The sequence below is a fragment of the Nuphar pumila genome, chromosome 2 (genome assembly GCF_984573655.1).
Source record: "Nuphar pumila chromosome 2, dmNupPumi1.hap1.1, whole genome shotgun sequence".
Lineage (NCBI taxonomy): Eukaryota > Viridiplantae > Streptophyta > Magnoliopsida > Nymphaeales > Nymphaeaceae > Nuphar > Nuphar pumila.
The window spans coordinates 39,342,941-39,362,051 of NC_143250.1; the positions used below are offsets into that span (position 1 = coordinate 39,342,941).

General features: G+C 35.7%; 1 protein-coding gene across 1 annotated transcript in view; it reads right to left on the reverse strand.

Moving 5' to 3' along the window:
• Positions 1-2,690: 2,690 nt before the first annotated feature.
• The window catches only part of LOC149845303 (lon protease homolog 2, peroxisomal-like), a 101,095-nt gene continuing 84,674 nt past the window's right edge, over positions 2,691-19,111 (reverse strand). The window contains exons 13-17 of the mRNA XM_089995679.1: positions 6,943-7,248; positions 6,608-6,802; positions 4,852-5,097; positions 4,092-4,193; positions 2,691-3,189 (exon numbers count right to left, since the gene is read on the reverse strand). Of these exons, the coding sequence (XP_089851805.1) occupies positions 3,106-3,189; positions 4,092-4,193; positions 4,852-5,097; positions 6,608-6,802; positions 6,943-7,248 (933 nt within the window). The 3' untranslated portion in view covers positions 2,691-3,105. The remainder of the gene's footprint in view (positions 3,190-4,091; positions 4,194-4,851; positions 5,098-6,607; positions 6,803-6,942; positions 7,249-19,111) is intronic.

The following is a 19,111-nucleotide window of genomic DNA, read 5'->3' on the forward strand; positions in this document are numbered from 1 at the left end:
ATGACTGTCATCATATTTGACTCTGCATATTTTTTTAGAGGGTTGTTCAGGGCAGCGCATTGTTGTGCACTTGTGCAACAATAGCATACTGTTAACAGCATAGCATATGGTTGAGCACTTGAATGCAGCCGCAACATGCTGTTGTGCAGCAATAACATGCTGCTGACATGTTGCTGCCCTCTCTAGTACAGTAACGACATGCTGTGAACACATGTCAATGGGCATGATTTTTTTTTTTATAAATGTCAGCTACCAATATGTATATACGTGCATGACAAGATCTGCTCCAACATATGTGTATGCAGTCTCGACAAATCTGCTGTCCCATTTATGTGCAGATCTGAGCCAGACTTGCTGTAATACGTATGAGCAGATCTGGATCAGATCTACTGCAATACATGTGTATTTAGTCGGGATAGATCTGTTGTGTCCAATTTGTGTGCAGATCTCATCCATACCGTTGTAATATGTGTGGGCATATCTGAACCTGATCTGCTGCAACATAGGTATATACTGTCTAGATCGAACTGTCGTATCTCGTTAGTAAGCAGATCTGATCCAGATCTACTAATTATATATGTATGCAGACTAGATCAGATTTGCCATATCATAAAGTTGAAAATCTGGTCTGGTTTTGCCGAAATATATATTATTTTCGTTATGATTTAAAATTTGTCTTGTTACATACCTTAATAGCTGATTTTGTTTGGCATTGATTCAGACTTGAATGTTTATGCTCATGCATCTGAATGCATTATGTACTAATTGAACTACATGTCCATGCAATTATAAATATTTTTATGTTTTGGCTTTATCAGTTATGCAGCCAACTTGTTGTTTAGGATACACACATGTATTCTGGGGGTCTGGTTGACCCATGTACATGATTATGTTCATGTACATGGATCAACTAGCATATTGAAAATACGGATTTTTTCGTAATGGCCAATCCATGTACATGAATGTGGTTATGTATATGGGTCAGTCTCAATGGTTGGACTTGTAAAAAAAAAAATCTGCATAGTTGTCTAAGTGCATGAGTTTAGTCATGTACGTAACAATTTGAAGTAATACGTAAAACTGATTATGATTTGATCATGTTGGAATAAATGTGCATATCATACGCATGAAAATTCTAAAGTTATTTTGATGTTTGCATAAATATAATCATGTACATGTTTGAATGTTTATGCATTAAATGGATCATGATAATGTATGTTGCAAGTATCTATTCGCATGCATATGAAAATTGTTTTATATGTGCATTCATGTTGTGTATGATGAAATGTGCATTGTGGACATGTTTTGAACCAGTGTGTGCATGCTCACTAAGAATTTTGCACAAGATGTATATATCACTTGAGATGCTTTTGTAGTCAGATGTGAACCACTACAGGCCATGTGGGCCAGAAGCATGTGTTGCTCAAAAATTTGTTTTTATGCATTGTAAAATTCATTTTAGAATTATTGGCTTTCTAATTTAATTGTACTATTAAAAATGGTATCGGGTCAGGTCCCGAGTTAGGTTTTGTATGTTATTTGCAAAATGATTCTTGTGTAAAGAACTTGAATTTGTTAAAAAGTTAAAAGAGAAATAATATAATTAATTTTCTTCTTATATGTTCTTTCTATAATATGAGAATCTTAGAGAACAATTTTGAGAAAATTGTGAAGATACTAAAACTCCATATGCGATTGTACGCCTGAATCCGATATAGTGGTTTACCTCTCGACCATGATTTTAAAAAGATTTCAACTACTTTGCCTTGGGGTGGGGTTATTGACACAACAATTATTATTGGTATACCAAGAAAGTGCTATCAGTGAATGTTGATTTTCCTGATGTCGCGACATTAGATGTTGATTTTTAATGTTTTGATTAATGATGTTGATTTTTGATATTGATCGAGGAACAAGTGTGAAACCCAATAATAAAATACAAATTGTGTGTTAAGTTATAACTAATAACATATCTTGAACTTCAAAAATTATTGTGCCTATTTTGAATATCTACAGTTTTGATGAAAAGTAAAACTAAAATTATGTACATTTAATAGGAACATACATAAAAAAAACTGATAATAACTTAATAAGTTATTCATGCATGTGCATTAAATCATTGATCTTTACTGTTTTGTATTAGTTCATGCATTCATACTTATTCTATTTTGTATAAAAAATGTTATTGCATAATACTTTTTTAAATGCTTGAATGGTAAATTAATTATGAAATTGTTGTTATATTTATCTGTTTGCATGAATTTGGTTTATACTCTTTCCTTTCTGTTTGAATTTTTAAAAGAATTTGTACAAAGAATCTCTAGTTCTTACCCTCAATTCAAAATATTTTTTTCAAGACCGAAAGCTCAATGATGTGAGTGAATGCTACATGTGGCCTGCGAGTTTGCATGACATGTTCCTGATATTCTTGAAAGAGTGGTTTTATGTTACAAATTATTTATTTATTTCTGTTTTCATGACATTCATTTTATTGGTTAATAAAGTCGGTTATTTCCTTTATTGATTCAATGCACTATCCCTGTGGTTTGGTAATTATTAAATCTGTGAAACTCCGAATCCTTGGGTTTGATTTTCGCAATTGTTTAAATTTTTTTTTTTTACTTTTCACAAGGATAAGTTAGGGTGTGAGTTTCATCTTACATGCTATCATTAGAAGGTTAAAAAGAAGCTTGGCAACTTGGTACTTGCATTACATGCCTATGATAGTTTCTATACAACTTAATTGGAGAATAGGTCAGCACCCCCGTTCATAAAATACATTGGACCAAGGATTCAACCAAGATCATAAAATCAATTTATGAAGGAAACACAGCCCATAGTTCAACGATTTTTTCCGCATTGACCCAAGTATCGAACCAAGATCATAAAAACTGGGGTATAGAGACCCCAATCAGAGAGCATTTTCCTATCATATATTAGACAAAGAGAAGTTGGGGAGGGCACCACCTGCACCTATGTGGCAATACATTCACTTCACAATTTTGAATGCTGCTACCAACATCATCTTCACAATTTCAGGTGTTGAATATTGACTCTGGGAACCCATATCTTCACAATCTTGAATGCAGCCACGATCGGTCGTCTTCACAATTTGGAGTGATGTCTCCATGGATATCCACCTTCAAAAGCTTGATCAAGCACATCTTCCATCCGCTTGGCCAGCAGCACCTATTTATCATAGAAAAACATTGTCAAATATAAAAAGAAACGGAAGCAAAGTTGCAGAATTTTGACCATAATTGATACAATGTGTAGGCAAGTTCGACTTCAGAAGTAACTCGATCCCAGTTCTAGGCCCAAAATACTTCTTAAGGCTTGAGGTGTCTTTTGCCAAGTCACCAATCATCAACAATATATATATATATATATATATATATATATATATATATATATATATATATATATAGAGAGAGAGAGAGAGAGAGAGAGAGAGAGAGAGAGAGAGAGAGAGAGAGACTTGGGGGTTAACTTCAGATAAATATGGTTCTCAAGGTCAACTACATAAATGGGACAAGTTTAGATACTATCATAACAATTAAAAATGTCTGAAAATAAATTTTGGAAGAAAATATCATCATAATATTGTGAAATTATCCTGAATCATTTTGGAGATTTCCTTTTTATTATTAAAAATGGCATACCTGTAAAATTGGTGTGGATGACTTTGCAAGGTAGATCACTCTTCAAAAAATGTATTTTCCCTCTTTAAGAAAAGCTTAGAAAGCGATCCCAAGATATGCAGGATTATGACAAAGCTGGAAGTTTACTTTCTCCTCCAAAAGGTAGATATGCCAAAATTCTCCATTTCTTACCTCTTCCTGTTTTATACTTTTTCCTTTCCTTGCAACAAGGCTTACAGGGGCTATATTAACAAAGCTTGAACATGAACACAGAATATGTGGAGAGATAAAAACTCCGTGTTTTATATTTTATGGGATTTGTATCTTGGCAATTATCCAAACCTAAGATTATAAAATGGTGTAGAAAACTACCAAACACTAAAACTGATTCTAGACACAAAAGAATGGCCTCCAAACTCCTCTATACAATTAAGGCAAAAAGAAGTATACCTCCATGGAAGCAAGAACAGCCGATGGCACTTCAACCAAGTCTTTGACGTTCCTTTCTGGCAGAATAACTCTTTTGATACCATATCGATGAGCTGCCAGAATCTACAAATTGAAATAAAAAAAAGTTAAAATACTTTTTATCATAAAGAAATGAATGTTTGTGTGTATGGCTTATTTTTGTAGCACTATACTATCTAGCGGCCCATTAAGTTTCTACTATGCGCTTAATGTTGTGGGTCTGACTGCACAGACTTAATATCCATAACCTTTTTTAGTGGAGAACATATCAAATTAGGAGATTTTGATGTTTACACAGGTTTTTAAAGAATTGTAACCCACAATGCACCAAATTTCACAATTAAAAAGAATGAATCTTTACATCAAAACAATTAGATTCAGACCATACTTCTTAGAACACAAACTATGGAAAACACATACAATATTTGATTGAGCAAACAATACCAAGAACCTTGACTTTCTATTATATAATATAGTCTATCCATAGTACCAAAGAAAAAGCGTGCACACACAACACACACAAACTATTAGCAGCACTTTAGCCTGAATTTTCACACCTTTTCAAACATGCAAATAATACATAATACAGGAGACTGATACAATAATTAGTAAATGCAACCACCATGTTGACTGTATATATACTAGGCTCCATAAACTATTTCCTATACAAAATTTGATGCAATGCAATGGAAACTGTTATGCAATCATACTGCTTTGACAGCTAAGGAAAAGAAAAACACACCTTATCCTTCACGCCACCAACAGGCAACACTAGACCCCTAAGGGTTACTTCACCAGTCATTGCAGTATCAGCCCGGACTTTCTTCTGACTAAAAAGAGAAACTAATGATGTCACCAAAGTAACCCCTGCTGATGGCCCATCTTTGGGAACAGCGCCAGCAGGAAAATGTATATGAATGTCTTTCCCCTCTAACAAGTTGATTTCAGATGCTGCTGCAAATGAAAGATCAGCTGCCCTAGCCGTGACCTACAAATGAAGAGATAAACTGAAAAAGGTAAAAATCTGAATAGGCAATTAATTGTAAGCATTCAAAGTAAATGCACAACGAGGATCACCTAATTTAAGCTATGTTGAAAAAAATCTATTAACTGGAATGACTATGATTATTCGATGTCAACCACACTGAATGATAAATTAATTACCGAATTAATTGAGCTCTTCCAAAGTGAATAAGAACTCAGAAGTCTTGATTAGGCACAAGTGCACGTACCACCATTCAAGTATTCCATAAAGTGAACCACGTTACAAACAGAATAAAAATTATGGTCTGGTTGAAGATTAATCATGATTAAATAGCATTAACCATGATGTATCATTTCATTTACCCTTTATCATCAATAATTCTGGCAGATAAAAGCAATTTTTCCGAAAAGAGTTTTTATTATGACAGTTACACTTGTTAACTCACTAATAAACGAGACCTGTTATCTTATGAGAACATAAGCATCTCACACCAGTACACCCATGTTGGAATAACTCTTCCAACCTTAGCATGCCCAAGAGAAGTGACGAAACACATCTATGATGTGTTGGAGAAGCATGCAGTGGCAGTTTTGTAATATCACCATATCACAGTGGCAGTTTGGTAATGTTACGGCTGGTGGTATCATAAGTCTCATGTTGCATTTGGTTCCATCCTACAACTAGAGTATTCTATTTCATTGTGATAATTAGAGTGCCATTTATATCGCCAAAAATCCTAAGCCATGAGGGTACTAAACATTTTTTAGATAAATTGGCATTTTATGTAACAGACATATTTAGACAATGCTATTTCTTTGTCTTATTTGAGACCTGTACATCAGATTGCAAACATATTCACAGAGCCAAACTCACCATGATTTCTCTTTCATCTTATGTTTGAGGAGAGTATACAAATATATTGTATCATATACTGCGTGTACTATGTATATATTAGGTAGGAGCATTTTTGTCATTTTTATTTTACATGGGTATTTTCATCTTTCTACCTTTTTTGTTGTTTCTGTTCTTAAGTAATCTTTTATAAGGGTATTTTCATCCATTAATGAGTCACGTGGATCAGAAGGGTTAACAATGTAACTTGTATATATACACTTGAGAAATAAGATGAAACCCTAATGGCCAACACCTTCCTCATATTTCTTCTTGTTGCAGCTTGAATACTTTTCACTTCTCATTTCATTCTCATTTGTTTCCCGCTCACTTCCACCTTGCTTTTCATTTGCTTTCTATTATTATATATTATTTGCAGTCATAACAAGGCTTATATTCGCTTCCATGAGGCTCCTTGCTCCCACATTGCTTCCATGAGGTTACGTTATCAAGGATGAAGATGAAGATGAAGATGAAGTAGAGAGGAAGCAAGAAGTTCGTCATATAATAAAAAAGATCTCTGATTGAAGAGCATCTTTTAGAACATTAATGATAAAAGAGGTAATGCCAATCATACTGATGTAAAACATGGATGAAACAGAGAAAGTAAAGAAATAGATACCCATGTTAATGCTATCTGTGCTGATTCCTTGATAACGTCGCCAAGTTGCCCAGTTAAGTGCAAGTCACCCTTTCCTACCAATGCCGTAACCTCAACAAACTGAACTTCACCACCAAATGAGGTCCAAACAAGTCCAACAGCTACTCCTGGAGTTGACACACGTTCTGCAGTTTCTCTGCCATCAAACCTAGGAGGCTGCACAAGTAACGTCACAATATGGCATTAGTGAATGACACTCGTGTCTCCACAGAAGAGCATGAGAGACTAAATTCATTAGTTGAAACAAGCATGCACAGAAACATCTAGATAATGCTTCTGTAGGAATAAAGAATTACCCCCAGCACTTTTTCAAGCATTGGCTCATCTATTATCATTAGGGGCGAACCCCTGAGACTATTTGATATATCATGACCTTTTACCCCCATGGGCATGATTTCCAATTCTACTTCTGCACCCTCTGCAAATCTGGTTCCTTCAAGCAAGGATGTTGTAATTGGGTGAACTTCATTGCCAACTGGAATAGAAAAATCCTGCTCAGCTACTCTGACAGCAGCTTCACGAGCCAGGGCAGCCAAGTTTCTCTCAAGGCCTCTAACACCAGCTTCTCGTGTATATCTCTCAATGATAAGCCTGACCATATCCTGAAGAACAAGCATTATCAAAACCATGACCAAAGCAAGCATTATAAGCACATATATCACTTGATGGAGTCAAGAAAGTAATTGATATATTGTCAATGAAATAAGCATTGTTAAAAATAACTTTTTTTTTAACCTTGTTTAGGGTCATCTATGCAGATCAGGAACCCTCAAAACATAGAAAAGGGATGAACTGCTAAGGAGAATGTTAGTACAATTTCTGAAAAACTAAAATTCCAAGTTGCAGCCCAAGAGAAAAAAACCCTGAAAAGCAGTTGGTTTTTGGTACTATATTGGTAAGTATAAACTTTATTCTTTTTTTTTTGGACAGTCCAAGGGAAAACACATTGGCTAGCCTCCTGTTGGTAAAACCCTTTGACGTCCCTCCTGCCCACCGGGGAGTACACCCAGCTTCGACCTTGTGGCAAAGGACACCACCCTTGGGTTTCGAACTTGTGGTGTCCCGTCAAATTGGTGACATTCACAAGTAGGCCCTACCAGATGAGCGGAACCCTTTGTTGGAACGTGATGATTCTGGACCAGATCTGGTCCGATATTTGTAATTTCTTTTTTAATGTGCGACCATATTACCCTTTTCTCTTGGTTGTATATTTTATTTGTTTAAAGGTATTATTGTCATAATGTACAATTGACTGTATTATAAATATTTGTGATTAATGAAACCCACGTTAAGCAAGGATTCAACGTGGGATCGCTGCAGCCCTAAATCCTCTTCTCTTCTCTTCCTTTCTTGGGTAACATGATTGAGGTTTGTTCACGATCTGATATTTATGTTATGGTATCAGAGCAAAGTTTATCGGGATCGTATTGTTTCGACAAAGGTGACTAGATCGATCGGTTTGATTTCTTTATTTGTTCTTCTTCTTTCTTTTTTTTTATTTCTCCCTGTCGGTTCCTCTTCTTTCCTCCTTTCTTCTTCAAGATCACCATTCGTGGTTGATCAAATCTGACGACAATCAGATCTGAATCAAGATTCAAGATTGTTATTCGTAGTTGATCAGATATAACGTCAATCAGATCTGAATTAAAATTTATATATTTTGTTGAAGAGAACTGATCAGATCTTAATTAGATTCAGGAATCGTTGCTTATTTTCTATTAGATCTGACGTTATTAAAAAAAATTGTTCAATCTGACGTCGACATATTGGAATTCCTGTTGCATTATCTGATCCTGTTTTATTTTCTTGAATTCTTCACTCATGGATCCCACTTCTAATCTTTTATCTGTCAATTTCCTTGGGTAACTTGTGTCTGAAAAGTTAACAAATTCTAATTTTTTCACCTGGAAATGCCAAATAATTCCTTTTATTCGGAGTCATGATCTTTTAGGTCACCTTGATGGAACAATTTCGATCCCACCTCAAAATGTGATCCAGGAACAAAAGGATGAGAAAGGGGTTGTGGTGTCTACCTGTAATAACCAATTTTTTTTCGTTTATTTCCTTCATAAAATAATGCGAAAACATGCAAATGGGCCTAGGATCCGTATTTCAGATCCAGGACCCATAAGGGGCATATATATATAATTAATATCATATATATATATATATATAAAAGAAAGAAATAATAAATATAAAAATTTAGTGCAGGGATCCACAGTTGGATCCATTTGGATCCAACTTGTGGATCCACATTGTTGGTAAGACACGGATCCACACCGCAATGGGGTGGCATGGATCCAGACTGTGTCTGGATCCCGGGTCTCGGTCTCGGTCTCGGACCCGGGCCACGCCCCCCGTAGCAAGTAAGTAACGAAAAAAACAAAAACAAAAACAAAAACAAAAACAAACGAACATATAAGGCAACCCGATACGGGTTGCCTGATAAAAATGACAGGGGTAGGGTTCAGAGTGAACCCTAACCCTCGCAGGACGAAAATCGCAAAGAGGGAGGGGAGCTGGAGCGCAACCGTCGGATGATGGAAGGGGAGCTCCTTCCTTTTCGGGAGACCCCCCTTCTACAAAAGGGGCCTCCTTGTTCCTCCTCTCTATTGTCCTGTCCTTTCCCTTGTGTGCAGCAATCACTGATGCGGGCCGACGAAGCCAGTCCCCCAGCGGAGCAAGGTCACCGACGCCGGTAACCTCTCTGTCTCTGTCTTCTTCCCTCTCGATTTCACACGCAACAGCGGGACCTCCGGTGTCGGCGACCAACCACCCGCAGCAAACACCTTTTTTTTTCCTCTTCCTCTCGGAATCCCCTCCACGGCGTCGGAGCAGTCGAGGCCAGTAGAATCGCTCTCCTTCTCACGATAGCCGCAACCCTCAAACGCCGATTTTGAGGTACGGGTTCTCTTTTGATTTCAAATAAGAATGGGAACATAGGTTTGTATCCCATGCAATAGTTTGGTAGGGTTTCGGTGTTCTTACAAATGTATTATTTTCAAGCTTGCTTTGGGTTTTCGTAACACCCAAATCGACAGATTTGGGGAATTTCGGTTGCTGTGAATTCTAATAAAACAAAAGAGTTAATAAATTTTTATTTCATGTTAGGGCCCAGGCAGTTAGTCGGCTGGGTTGAGGTGGGTCTGGTTGTGTGCTAGACCCAGTTTTGGCTGGGCCACTTGTTCTTAAAAAAAAAGGATTTTTTTTATTTATATAGATATATGTGGTGTGTTTCCTAAATTCCCAAATTTCATTAATTGTGTGTATTTCAATGCATGTTAAGAATGGGATTTTCTCATGTTTTAACTAGGTATCATGTGCACGAACTGTATATCATTTTAAGTCTTGGTGTCAAGTTTGTTTCAACCATACATAGTACTGGTGTATTTATGTATTGAGGATAGGTGTTTCAGAATAGTCGAGTTTTATCTGAAATGCATCGTGTTGGCAATTTTAGTATTTCCAGTTTTCCATGGGTAGTCATGTGGTTGTGTACTGTGCACGTGTTGTATGTGGGTAGAAATTTCTAGTGATCCCACTTAATGATTTTATTTCTCAAAATTTACAAATGTTGGTTTTGGTGTTTATTATTCCAAGATCTATGAATCCTTCAAGACAATAAAATTTATGGATAACTAACTCAAGCTCTAACTTTTGTTGTTTCTGCTGCATAGGACCGCTTTTCATATTCCAACAGGCATATAAATTGTGAAAAGACTTCAAAATTTTAATTCACAGTAGAAAATATGTACTTCACTACTGTACTTCATGATGATTTGTTGCTGGATCTGGTTCCAAGCCAAACTCAGAACAAAATTTATAATTCTCAATTCTTAACTCACTGTAAATGATTGGCCGTGTCATCTGTGTTGCTAAGTAGACTAAGTTGTCCTCAGCTAGTGTAGCCTGAGAGTAATATTTGTCTAAATCAGAGGTTAAGTAGTCAAGATTCCTCTCTAATTTTTTTTATTACTTCTTTGATGCTTCACCTTCTACATATAGCTAGTAGCGGAATCCATCAGTCAGAAATCGTTGGTTTATGGAGATATTGCCAGACAACTTAGGTTTGGATTTCTAAACCTCTGGGTTAACCTGTTGATCCAACTAGCATATTTTGATGCTTTGTGTATAGCATCTTTTCCAGTTAAAGATTTATGCTTGTATGATCCTTGTTCTAACAAATATATATATATATATATATATATATATATATATATATATATATATATATATATATATATATGCATGGACAGTATGTATGCACATGCTAGAAATACGCATGGGTTATTCCAAAAAAAACATAGTCCATTGACAGATATGTGTACGTGTAAAGAGATCTTGCATTGGAATATACATGCAATCTATTGTGATTATACAACATACATGATTATGCATACGTGACATTATTCAAATCTGAAATTTTACCTTTGTATGCATGATAGATTTCAGATTGTGGTCATGAACACAAGTGTTGATTCCAATACATGTTATGAATGAAGAGTTTTGGGTGTAAACCTTCTCTCTATATGTTTATGTCTATATTAAATGATGCCTTTGGCACGTGCACTATTACCAGAATGCTCACAGGTGTGATTAAAGTGCGGGCTATGCAAAAGAATTACATTTAACATGAATATGTGAACTCATACGCATGCATGAGAATATTGTTGTTTAATGCACATTTCTATATTGACGTACATGATCGTGCATGAAAAAGGCATGTGGAATGAATGCATATGGGCATATGATTGATGATTTTTGCTTGTGAATGCATTAATGGTCAATTGGATCATCAGGGGTTGGGTGAGCCTCGAGAACAAGTTGTTCTCTGTTTTAGTTATTTTGATGCATTGCACAAATCAGAAGTGATATTATGGTTTTTACTGCATTGTTCTTTGTTGCTACGGACTATGGTCTCCTAAAGAGCTTTACATGTTGTTTTACAAGCTTATGTTATTAATTTTTGTATGTTGATTTGCAAATGTAAAAGAAATTAATTAATAACAAGATAAAAGAAAGTAAAGAACAATATAATTCATGTTCTCCTTGATGTCCCTTCTTTATTGTGAGAATCTTGGAGGTTGCAGTTTGGGGAAAACCGTGAGGATATAAAAAACTCCGTGTGCGTTGTTGTTGCTCCTGGACCCGATATTAAGGTTCTTCTCCGAGCCACGGTTTTAGGGAGAGTCTGCCACTGTACTTGGGGGTGGTGTGTTTGACACAATTGTTGTTGTTTTGGTATACCAAGAAAGTGGCGCCATTGGATGTTGTTTTTCATGGTACCCCCGACATTGGATGTTGTTTTTCAATGTTCCGATGTATGGTGTTGTTTCTTGATATCGATCGAGGGCTAAGTTCGGAACCCAGTAATAAAATACAAATTGTGTGTTAAGCTACCTTGGGAACCTAACTTAACCTCGGGGATTTTACCCGTTTGGTGTATCCGCAGGCAATGATAATTTATTTAAAAAGATGAACTTAAATTGTATGCATTTAATAGGGCATGCATATGGAAAGATAAAACTTTAATGAAAAATAATAAAGTATTCATGTATTGCACATAAATCATGCATAATCCTGTTATGCATTAGAATATGCATGTTTTACCTGTTCTCTTAATTGTTACATGTTGGTGGATGGATGATGTTTAATCTCTAATGTCTCACTTATTTAAATTGTGATCTCTGCTATTGCTTAAATGATCTTTCATTGTTCCCTGTTATATGAATGCTTAAATCGAATTATGTATTTGTCAGCATTGCATTTCTCTAAATTATTGTGTGGATCTTATTTATGTTCTTTTTTCTTATTTGATTCATTTGAAGAACCTGTACGCATGATTCTTTGAATTCTGGCACCCTACTTTTATGGGTTTTTTTCGCAGCCTCAGGTGATCAGTGAAGTAGACTCGCTTCTGAGAGGATACGAGAGTCACATTTGTTTTAGACTGCTTCATTTACGGACAAAGTGACTCTACTTTTGTTTCTTTTAGTTCTTTTTATTTCCTGCAGTTGTTACTTCACTTTTGAATTGAGTATGAGACTTTTATTAATTCATTAATAAAAGAGTTTAGTTGATTGGTTATGGATGATAAATGTAAGTTTGTTTGTGGTGTGTGGTTATCCAATTGAAATTGAAACTGTAAGGACCCCGGGTCTCTGGGAAGTTTTCCGCAACTCTTAGGAAAAAAAAATCTGTATTTTTCAAAGGGTATGAGTTGGGGTCGTTACACTACCACTACCATTCGGAATACAGAATATATTTTGTGGATGAAAAGGGATAAAGCCCTTGTTGCATACATTACGTCAACATTATCGCAGGAGGTACTTTTCGAAATTCCAGATGATTGCACTACTGGACAGTTATGGGCACACCTTTCCCATACGTATTCTCAAATTTCTGAGGCACGCATCAAGAATCTCAGAAAGTAATTTCATGAAGAAAGGAACAATCAACATTATGGAATACTTCAACAAGATGAAACATATTAGAGATCAGTTTATATTGGTAGGTGTAGACGTACCAAAAAAAGAGATTATGGAACAACTTCTTAGTGGCCTCCAGAATATCATGTTATCTCCACTACTCTGCAAGGGCATGATGAATTACCCAAATTGGATGTTATAAATGTTAAACTGTATCTCTCTTATATATATATATTTATATATATGTAAATATATATGTTTCTCTCTCTTCTTGTAAAACCCGCAAGGGTATTATAGTCATTTCCCCTCTTTTGTGCATGTTCATAATTATGAATATGCTGTAATGTTTTTGTACTTTTATTTTTTTCTTTTCCTTTTTTTCTTTTCATTTTCTTTTTCTTTTTCTTGTTTGTTGACTAAAGTCAACTTGGAGGGGGCTCAACACTAGCTCTTGGGCCTCTCCAACGGTTAGAATTCTAACCGTTGGAGGGACTCCAACAATAAGTGGAGCCCCTTGCTAGCTTATAAATAGGGGAGTTCCCCCTTTGTAAAAACTACTTCTTGGAGCTTTTGTTCTCCATTCTTCTCAATAAAAATTCTTTATATTTTATATGCCTTTGTGTTTCTTTATTGTACCTTTGTGTACATTTGTTCTAAGTGTTCTTGTGCCTTTGTGCACATACCTATTGGTGGTGGTGTGCTTATAGCACACTTTATCTCATTTTGAGATATTTTCACATGGTATCAAAGCAAGGTTGAAATTTGAAGATCGTGTGATTCCTCGTATTTGCTAGTGCCTCAAAAAGCATGCCTTTGGTTTCTTGGTGAAAGGCGTGGGGGCTTCTCTTCCTTCAATATTTTGGAAGGTTTTTACGTCAAGTAAGAGTTGAAAGTCTCTTTGTGGTACCTATTTTTTCTCCACTCTTCCCTCTCTAATGGGTGAAAAAGAGTCTCATTTTTCACTTGGTTTTAAATTGAATGACTCCAACTACCATGTTTGGGCCGAGAATACGGAGGCTCACATTAAGGGAAAGGCCTTTGGGGATACATCAAAGGAACCATTCCCAAACCCGAACCTAAGATTACCATTATTGAGAGGGGTGAAATCAAAGTTCTTGATGGTGAAGAGAGAGAGAGAAAGCCTTTGAAGAATACAACAAAAAGCATGAAGAATGGGAGATGAAGAATTACAAAATTCTTTCATGATTATTTTCTTCCGTTGAAACGAAAATAAATGCCAATATTTTGAAGTGCAAAAAAGCCTTTCAAGTATAGGAGTATCTTGAAAGAATGTATACTTCAAGAGATTTGTCACATAAATACTATCTCCAAAAGAAGGCTTTAATCCTTCAACAAGGAGTAATGTCCGTTAGAGAGTATTTTGCCGAGCTATCCACTATTTGGTATGAACTTGCTCTCCAAGAACCTAAATGGAGTGAAGAGGCTATTGAATTGAGGGACAAACAATTAGAAGAGGATCATTTCTTCAACTTTTTAAATGGGCTTAGACCCGAGTTCAAACAAACTAGATCCTCCCTCTTGTCTTCTTTTTCTTCTTCTCCGTTGGAAGATGTGCTTACCAAACTAAGTGGAGAAGAAACTAGATTGGGGATTAATAAAACCAATCTAAATGTGTTGGCCGTTCCCTCTAAGGATAAGGATGAGGGTGCTTATGCCGTCTCAAGACCGGGAAATAATGTTAAAACTTATAAACCCCCTCATTTCAACAAAAATCAAGGAGGAAGAAAAAATGGTGAGCATTATGGAAGAAGATATTATAGTAAAATCATATGCCACTTTTGCAAAGAACCGGAACACATTAAACCGGTATGCCCTAAATGGAAAAAGATGGTGGCTATGTTTACTACTTTCCAACCAACCAAGGAGGAAGGACCATCAACTTCCAACAATGCTACTTTGTCTCTAAATCAAATCATGGAAGCTCTTCAACCACTTCTCAAGGAATCCGTTTTCGGAGCCTCCATGACCACCTTCTCTCCTCCCGGTAAGATTCTTTGGCTCTTAGATTCAGGTGCATCCTTTTATATGACTCCAAATGTTTTTGCACTTTCTAAATACTCAAAAAATTTGTCACCCTCTTTTGTCTCTACTGCGGATGGGGCTTCTCTTGAAATAAAAGGATTTGGTGATTTTGAAAGACAAGGTTTTTCTATTCCAAAACTAAATTTAAATTTGCTTTTCATCTCTCAACTATCGGATCATGGGTGTGATATCAAATTATCATCAAATAAATGTTGGACACAGGATCGCTGGTCCGGTCCGTGAAGTTGATTGGGGAAGGCTCTAGGAAGGGAGATCTTTACCTTATGAAATTTCTTCAAATTCCAAAACCCTCTTTTTGTAATGTTGCCCAATATAAAGATATAAATGTTTGGCATAAACGCCATGGGCATCTAAATATTGTCAAACTTTCTTATTTACATTTTGCTAAAACTTTATGTAAAGACAACTTCAATTGTAATGATTATATTCTTGGTAAAATGAGAAGCTTACCTTTTGGACAAAGAACTATGTTTTCAACTAAGCCTTTTGAAATTGTGCATTCGGATGTTTGGGGATCGGCACCCGTAGTGTCTAAGGGAGGGTTTTCGTATTATCTTATTTATGTGGATGATTTCTCAAGATATAGTTGGATATACTTCCTCAAACATAAACGTGAGGTTTTCTCTACTTTTAAGGTTTTTTATATGATAATACAAAATCAATTCAATAGTAAATTACAAATTCTTAGAACCGATTCCGGGGGAGAATATCTCTCAAATGATTTCAAAAGTTATATTGAAAATAATGAGATTGTTCATCAAAGGTCTTGCCCCAAAACACCTCAACAAAATGGGTTGGCCGAACGAAAACATAGACATATAATTGAAATTACAAGGACTTTGCTCATTTCTCAAAAAATTCCAAAAAGATTTTTGGCAGAAGCGGCCCTTGCATCGGTTTATCTCATAAACCGACTTTCATCCAAAATTTTGAATCAAATATCTCCATATGAAACCTTGTATAAAAAAGAACCCGATTATAATAGGTTAAGAATTTTTTGTTGTAAATATTTTGTTCTCACCGACAAGAATGATAAACTATCTCCCAAAGCTATTCCATGTGCATTTTTGGGATATTCGAAAACACAAAAAGGTTTTAGGTGTTATGATATTAAAAATGATAAACTATATGTTTCAAGAAACATAACCTTTTTAGAAAATATGAGTGGTTTTGAAGAACACAAAACTCATGAAGATAATGCCGATTACTCTTTCTTGTTTGAACTATTATCTAGAAATGAAGACTTTTTTAGCGATGATGAATTGAATGAGAATGAGGATATCAGTGAAAGTATTCCTCAAACCATCCAACATGAATAAGAAATGATAATTGAACCAATTACCTATACACATAGAGATAATACTTTTAGAAGTGCGATAGAGAAATATAGTGACCCTAGTGAACCTTCCAACCACTCTCGAAGAACCGAAAGATCTAGAAAAAATTCTTCTAGATTTATATCCTATGAGTCTTTTTCTCCAAAGCATATGGCATGTCTTAGTGTCATTCACTCATATCAAGAACCTAGAAATTTTGAAGAAGCTAAGAAAATGATAGAATGGAGGGATGCCATGGATAACGAACTTAGAGCCCTCAACAAAGCCAAAACTTGGGTTTTTCAATATCTTCCAAAAGAAAAGAAAACAATAAGATGTAGATGGGTTTTTAAAGTCAAAACCAAGAGTGATGGCACTCTCGAAAGATATAAAATCCGCCTTGTCGCAAAAGGATATAGTCCAGAATACGGCATCAATTACAAAGAAACCTTTGCCCTCATTGAATGAATGATTACTGTAAGATGTTTGATCACCATTGCATCTATTAAAAAATGAAACATTTACCAAATGGATGTTAAAAATGTTTTTTTAAATGGGGACCTTAATGAAGAAGTCTACATGGATGCACTTCCTGGTATGGACATACCAAAGGGAAAAGTCCATTTGTAAAAAGTGCTTAATGGTTTAAAACAAGCCCCTAAGGCTTGGTATGATCGATTTAATGAAGTAATGGTTCAAGATGGTTTTACTTCATGTTACACTGACACTGCTTTGTTTGTCAAAAAGTCTAATGCAGGAATTGTGATTTTAATGTTGATAACAGGTAGTGACATAAAGGGCATCAGAAACATTAAAACCACTTTAAAAGAAAGGTTTGAAATGTCAGACTTGGGGTATCTGACTTACTTCCTTGGTATCGAGGTAGCCTACTCTCATAGAGGCTATTTTTTGTCTCAAACTAAACTTGCAAGTGAGATTCTTGACAGATCAGGTATTACTGACGCTAAAATCTATCTATGAGACCCCTGAAATTGTGGGATAAAAAATAAAGATCGATAATGGGATACCTTTGGAGGATCCTACCCCCTACCGGTAACTTGTGGGGTCTCTAATGTATCTTAGCATCACAAGGCCAGACATCTCTCGTGCAGTGCATACTGCAAGCCAATTTCAGCATGCTCCTACATCCGTCCATATGAGCGTCGTTCTCCGAGTTGTCAGATATATAAGCGAAACTTTAAACAAGGGAATTTTTCTTTCCTCATCTTCTAAGTTAAATTTAATTGCATATACTGACTCTGATTGGGGAGGTGACCCAAATAATCGTCACTCCAATACAGGATTTTGCATTTTTTTAGGTGAATCCCTGATCTCATGGAGATGCAAGAAACAAAAGAAGGTGTCTCTATCATCTATCAAAGCAGAATATCGAGCCATGGCTTCTACAACTATGGAGATTATCTGGATTCATCAGTTGTTGCAAGACATGAGAATTCAAATTCAAGAACCCACAAAGTTGTGTTGTGATAATAAGGGTGCAATCTATATTGCTAAGAATCACACTTTTCATGAGCGGACAAAGCATATTGAGATGGATTGTCATTATGTCATAAAAGCATATCTACAAAAAGTCATCGACCTTCCTTATGTGACTTCAGAATATCAGTTGGCAGATTTCTTCACCAAGGCGCTTTGCTCTCCAAGATTCAACATTCTCCTTGGCAAACTTTCGATCATTGCGCCCTAAGTTTGAGGGAGGGTATTAAACTATATCTCTCTTATGTATATATATTTACATATATATATTTACATATATATATCATATATATATATATATGTATATGTATCTATCTTTATATATATGTAAATATATGTCTCTCTCTTCTTGTAAAACCTACAAGGGTATTATAGTCATTTTCCCTCTTTTGCGCATGTTCATAATTATGAATATGTTGTAATGTTTTTGTACTTTTATTTTTTTCTTCTTTTCCTTTTTTTCTTTTCATTTTCTCTTTTCTTTTTCTTGTTTGTTGACTAAAGTCAACTTGGAGGGGGCTCAACACTAGCTGTTGGGCCTCTCCAATGGTTAGAATTCTAACCGTTGGAGGGGCTCCAACAGCTAGTGGAGCCCCTCAAACTTTCGGTCATTGTGCCCTAAGTTTGAGGGAGGGTGTTAAACTATATCTCTCTTATGTATATATATTTACATATATATATATATCATATATATATATATGTAAATATATATGTTTCTCTCTCTTCTTGTAAAACCTGCAAGGGTATTATAGTCATTTCCCCTCTTTTGCGCATGTTCATAATTATGAATATGCTGTAATGTTTTTGTACTTTTATTTTTTTCTTCTTTTCCTTTTTTTCTTTTCATTTTCTCTTTTCTTTTTCTTGTTTGTTGACTAAAGTCAACTTGGAGGGGGCTCAACACTAGCCGTTGGGCCTCTCCAATGGTTAGAATTCTAACCGTTGGAGGGGCTCCAACAGCTAGTGGAGCCCCTCCAAGGCCCCTTGCTAGCTTATAAATAGGGGAGTTCCCCCTTTGTAAAAACTACTTCTTGGAGCTTTTGTTCTCCATTCTTCTCAATAAAAATTCTTTATATTTTATATGCCTTTGTGCATTTGTGTTTCTTTATTGTACCTTTGTTCTAAGTGTTCTTCTGCCTTTGTGCACGTACATATTGGTG